The sequence below is a fragment of the Hordeum vulgare genome, chromosome 6H (genome assembly GCF_904849725.1).
Source record: "Hordeum vulgare subsp. vulgare chromosome 6H, MorexV3_pseudomolecules_assembly, whole genome shotgun sequence".
NCBI lineage: Eukaryota > Viridiplantae > Streptophyta > Magnoliopsida > Poales > Poaceae > Hordeum > Hordeum vulgare.
This window is the reverse complement of record NC_058523.1, coordinates 437,832,340-437,838,225: the sequence shown is the minus strand read 5'-3', so window position 1 is coordinate 437,838,225 and position 5,886 is coordinate 437,832,340. Positions and strand designations below refer to the sequence as shown.

At 43.8% G+C, this 5,886-nt stretch overlaps 1 protein-coding gene across 1 annotated transcript; it reads right to left on the bottom strand.

Moving 5' to 3' along the window:
• Positions 1–1,052: 1,052 nt before the first annotated feature.
• On the bottom strand, positions 1,053–5,588 carry LOC123404789 (RING-H2 finger protein ATL73-like). Its single transcript, XM_045098733.1, has 3 exons — positions 5,055–5,588; positions 2,764–2,861; positions 1,053–1,761 (listed from the first exon to the last, which is right to left on the bottom strand). Exons 1-3 carry the CDS (start codon positions 5,262–5,264, stop codon positions 1,437–1,439), a joined length of 633 nt encoding a protein of 210 aa, XP_044954668.1. The 5' UTR covers positions 5,265–5,588; the 3' UTR covers positions 1,053–1,436.
• Between the last annotated feature and the right edge of the window lie 298 nt (positions 5,589–5,886).

Genomic DNA, 5,886 nt, shown 5'->3' with positions numbered 1-5,886 from the left:
AGATAGAGAGGGAGGGAGAGAGAGAGAGAGGTCAAGGGTGCGTCCCCTCCGCAAACCTTAGGGTGCCACACCTAGTGGCTTGCCCACCAATGTTAAGGGAGCATCCTACTCTTGGGCCCCTAGGACCCATATGGCTGTACCCACTGGGCCACGCCATTAGCCCATGGCGCCGCTATGATCATTCTAGAAGGTCCTAAAAAATCCAGAAACCTACCCATATCCTCTCGTAGTTATTTTAGGGTCTTCAAAACATTTTTCGGTTTTACTTTAGAAGACTGTTTTTAACTTCTAGTTCCCTTTTTGTATCATTTTTCTCTTTATTACGAAACTATTTGCTGAAATTCACATAAGTTCCAGCACTTCTAGTGCTCCACAAATCAATAACCCTTAAGCGTGTGACCTCGCATCTGAAACTCCTTCCGGTTCAATGATCAATAAATGTGGACATTTTGGCCCCCACATCCACACGAATAAATACCGAGTGAACCTGTTGTTCCCGTGTGTATTTCTTTTGATTCGTGATACTCTACAAAAACCGAGGTGAGACTTATCGGCTTCCACGTGAAACACCACTTGATCACTATGCCAGTTATCCCGTTACCGGTTTTGTTCTTTTTTTTCGTTCTCGTGTTCCGTCATCTCCATGGACAAGTCACGTTGTGTCTGGGATGATCTTGATTATCTCTACTAATTATGTATTTCTAAAAATATTGCCAGAAACCCATTATGAACGATGATGTGCCCTTACAGTCGCTCGCGGTGAAGAAGCAAGAGATAATAAATGAGTGGTAGATGCATCACTGCTGTTGATACAGAAGCAAAAGGCGTCGTCCCCATCGTTGATTAGATGTCACTCCTGTTGGTGCAGGAGTAGCAGCCGGACCCACAGATGAAAAGGCAGGGGAACCGTAGGCAGTTCCTTTCGTATTCCAAGAATTTAAAGATGCGCGTTGTTTCATCTGTTTCTGACTAGATGATCATCATTTCTGCAAGGACGGAAATAATGCGAGGAGGCCCGGCCCTGTCAACGTAGTACCAAAGCTGAAGAGCAATCGAAGCTGGAAAGTGGGTAGATACAGCGTTCATTTCAGAAGCGCTAGCATTTGTCTGACGAGCAGAGAAGCCACAAACATTTTCGCAGCTCCTCATCTGATCTGTGCTACTATTTCCCTTGAGGATATACAACAAATGCATATCAAGAAGAACAATCAAAGAGCCACTCCGTGGCGAAAGAGTGGAGACCGCTACTCTACAACCCGTGATGTACAAAGCATGCCTAAACTCCAGGCCTACAAACAAATTCCATCCAACTGGATGCGCAAAGTGTTGTGATGCAGGAAGGATGCACAGGATTTCTGCAAATGGCAGACGTCCTCGATGCTCCGCGAGGAACAACATGGCCTCACCAACACGTTTTGATTTTGCCTCGGCACATTTCATGTTACCACCACTTGAACTTCTAATGATTCTTGTGAGGCCGGTCGGTTACCTCTACCTCCACCGCGATCACGATGCATAGGAAGTATCCAATGCGGCGATCGACCAGCAGAGCTCTCAGGGTGGCCGGATAATTGAGGGCGGCTACGGGCAGGGGAAACAATAGTTTTTCCACCCGGTAAGTCCAACGAGATTCGGCATATAGGGCAGGTCGTTTGCTTCTGTAACCATATATCTATACAGGAAAGATGAAAATTATGTCGGCATGTGGGCATTATACGCAGGATCTCTTTCTCGTCGTATTCACCCAAACATATGGAGCACCTGCAGAAGAAAGAAAAATTAATACTCTTTTACAAATGATGTGGACAAGAGATGAAGAAAGACATATGTCATTTTCTAGTAATCTTTTCACCAAATAAATTCTTGGAACTTAACTTTAAATATTAAGAATACTACAATAAAGAATGCTACTTATGCCTATCTAGTACTCCCTCCGTCCAAAAATGTAAGACCTTTTTTGAGAATATGATGGGCTCAAAAATGATATTACATTTTGGGACGGAGGGAGTACATAATACAAGCCAAGTACACATATATGGAAATAATCATGATGATATATATACTTAACAATCTGAGGATGGTATAATTTAATCCATTTAAGTGGTTCATTACTAAGATGTCACAAAGTGTCGTGTTGGATTAATATAGGTGGTCTCAGTGTTCAGGCCTTCTCATTTCCTTTCCGCAATTGAAAGCAACAAAAAGAAAATACAAGGACAGCTCTTGTAATTCTTATCCCAGAAACATGATAGTGTTACTCCATATTAAATACTCCCTCCGCCCCATAATATAAGGGCGTTTTTGACACTAGTGTAGTGTCAAAAATGCTCTTATATTATGGGACGGAGGGAGTAGCTTATAAATGTCAACTAAAAGAGCTAGCGCAGAGAGGTGCATTTTCATTCAGCTGTAGCAGTTCAGTTTCTAACTGAAGCCCAGAGAGGTGCATTTTTATTCACCTGTAGCATTTTAGTTTCTAACCACCTGTCCAGGCTACATGCTTCACAACTTTAGATAATTTCTATGGGGCGGAAGCCTTTTTCGGCAACTCTAGACAACTTCTCTACTATCAAATATGAGTAATATTTGAAGCTTCAAGCATTGGATCATCACAAATTAACAATGTCTTGCAGCTGTATGCCGCATCTATTACACATTGTGTTTTTCTGCACACTAACCGACACTACATGCTTTGAGGGGGGCAGATAAACAGGAGCAGAAAAAATTGCAACAAGTTAACTCTAGAACATATTGTGTACTTACTGGGCATCATCTTTCGAACGGAACGCCTCAGAGCTATACGTCATTGTAGGAATTGCAGCAACAACAAAAGGTTCCAATCCACTGCAGGTGTTCTCAATCTGTTGAAGGAAGGAAAATGAATTGTGTCAAGTTCAAAGCTATCAGGTAACTGTGAGTATGCTCACTCATATAATCACAAAGCACACACAAAATTTCCATGATAAGTATAGAATATTTAACTGAAAGCCCACTAAGAAACATGAGGATCATCTTACTCTCTAAGAGTTCCTGCATGATGGGAACTTACACGGTTTCAGTCTGCCAATGAATGGTATGCTCGACTGATTGCACAAGTGATTAATCAACTAGAATAAATTCCTCAGTCATATATAAGTGTGCAGGACTAGGTTATTGTCAGTTTTCTAATTATCAGGCATCAAACCATGGACAAAAATGTAGGAAGGGGCGTAATGTGCTCCATGCATACCATTTCGAGGAACTTTGGCAATGCAAAATTAAACCCACCGTAACTTGTACTGAGATGAAATTAGAGCAACATAGAAAATATTGATACAATGCTTTGAGTTTTCATGGTAGACATATAAAAAACGTTGTGCATGCATAGGTTCTTGAAAGGCAAATAATTGCATTTGTGTACTGTCATTTCAACAGAAAAGTTAGCCTGAGTGCATGACTGTAAAGGTTGATATGCCAAAGGAGAACGTGCTGGCAAGAATCCGATTCTAACTTCTCTCAAGCAATTCAGAATACACTTTATATACAACACATTCACAGTAGAGAAGTTTAATCACCTGTCGACCAACCTATGTAGACGTACACCTAATGTACCTAAGACAGTGATGTCTTGAAACCAATCAGTCATAAAAGCAAAAGATTCAAGACATTTCAATATGAGGGGGTAATACTGTCCATAGTTCAGATTAACAGTGCAAATGACCAAATTGTTCATGATCCTGCTAACCATATAATGTGACTCTGAAAATCCAACAAGCATACGTTTGGAAATGGTAATAAATAATTTGTAGTTCTTGGTTTAGATCTTTCCCCCTTTTTGGCAAGATCTTAGTTTGATCACTGAGTAATAAAGGATGTAATAATTTCGGCCATATGTATCATATAGTGCAAATACCCGGGGGTAATAGAAGGGAGTAAATGCTTCTATTGTATAAGTAACAATAATAATTTTGTAACACTATCGGACAGATAAAGAAAGACCGCATAAATTTTGAAAAATAAAACAATATTACACTTCAAATGTACTCCCTCCGTCTCAAAATAAGTGACTCAAAAGTGACTCAACTTTGTACTAAAGTTAGTGCAAAGTTGAGTCATATTTGAATAACTTATTTTGGGACGGAGGTAGTATTTTCTTAAAAAAACGTAGTTAATGTGCTTAGTCAAGTTAGTGAGCTTGAAACTTCGTGTACAGAGTTGGTAGAGAACAAGGAAACATAAACAATGTGAGAATTAAAGGTAATGAAGAATAACAAATGCCGGGTAGCAATGTAGCTCGAAGAGATGTAGCCTGACAGATAGAAGCAGACCTCTCATACTAAGTTCATTAATTAATGGGACTATTAGCACGGTTATTAATGGGGCAATCGGTCCCCCAAATAACATCCGCAACCCAGTTTAGCAATGCCATTTCCTTCCTTTTCTTTTCTTTGAGACTAGTTGTTGCATGTTTGGTCTTTGAGGTGCATTGGGCCTAGTTTTATCTGCTTTGTACAGTAATATTTTAAAAAGAAAATGCAAGATCAGTTTATATTTTCTTAAAAAAAAACCTAATGTTAATCACACAAAGATATGTAGTATGCACATGCAACCCTGATGTTGTGAGCAAGCAATATATCTGTGCATGAAGTATAAAGCAGAATGCACACCTAACAACTTCAGTTACATGAATTAAATTAATTTTTTATTCAGTTAGACGAAATTAAATGAAGGAACCATTCATCGTATATTCATTGGAGGTACTTGAGCACTTTCACTGATCAGTCGACTATGTCGCATACTGGATCATATAATACTCTGCACAGTTGAACTTGTCTACAACTTGAAAAGCAATGTGGCCAACGGGAGGCTGCGGGAAGCCAGATTATTTTCTTCTTGTTCTAATGAATCAACACACCACAAAACTTTTGCGCGTTTCGATCGCAATTTTGGTGGGCAGCAACACATGCGCGCACCGATCTCCACTGGATGCGGTTCCACTCCGACGTCAATCGGCTACACAGGACGCTAATATAAAACATGCTGCCAGCAGCGGAAACGACAGAGAGTAAGCTCACCGTGCGACCGAGATCCGCAGTGCGGAACTCGATGTCGAAGTCGAAGGGCGCGGGGCCCGGCGCCATGGCCCGGGCGGCGGCGGCGTCGGCTTCGGCGTCGGCCCGCGCGGCGCGTCCGCAGATGAGGCGTGCGCAGACGAAGACGATGAAGGTGGCGCTCATCCCGAAGCCGATCACCGTGGTCACCAGATTCAGCCCGGACCCCAGCATCCCGCCGCGAAAAGGCCACCGGAGCCGGACGGCACGTACGAACGCGCTGGCGGCGCGGGAGGCGAACGAGCGTGATCGAGGGGCGGCGTTATCGCGGCTGCCCGAGCAGGCTGCGGCGTATAAGAGCGGCGCGGCTGGGCTCGGGCTGCGTGTCCATCGGCGCGGGGTTTGGGATTTGGGACTTGCGTGGGCCGCTGGCAAGGAATGATGCGCCCAGAGCGGAGCGGGCGGGTGGGAAACGGAATCCGGGAGTTGGTGAGAGAGGCAGAGAGAGAGAGGGACTCCCGGGAATGGGGAGTATCTTGCTGTTACTTGTGAGGGTGGGGGTGCCTGCCTTGCGCAGTGGCCTTGCGGCCTAGCATTGCTGCTGCCGACCGCCGCTGGACCGCCGGTTACTGGCTGGAGATGTCATGTCTCTATGATGCGGGGCCACTGCTACTACGTCAGTGGGGTCGACTGCCTTTGGATAGGGGCGTGCGCGGCCCACCGAGACAGGTGGAGAAGAGTCCACGTTTAGTTAGCAGAGAGTCGCTCCGCTGACACGGAGATTCGACGAAACGGAAGACTCCCGACGTGTTCTATTCTTCCATCTGTTCTATCTACGTGGCAACAACTTTCTCAC

Bases quoted from the DNA above. Each gene is read 5' to 3' on its own strand.
- LOC123404789 (XM_045098733.1), bottom strand. From the start codon at position 5,264: ATGCTGGGGTCCGGGCTGAATCTGGTGACCACGGTGATCGGCTTCGGG. The intron at 2,862-5,054 runs GTGAGCTTACTC...TTCCTTCAACAG, and splicing joins CTGCGGATCTCGGTCGCACG to ATTGAGAACACCTGCAGTGG. The intron at 1,762-2,763 runs GTAAGTACACAA...TTTCTTCTGCAG, and splicing joins CGTTCGAAAGATGATGCCCA to GTGCTCCATATGTTTGGGTG.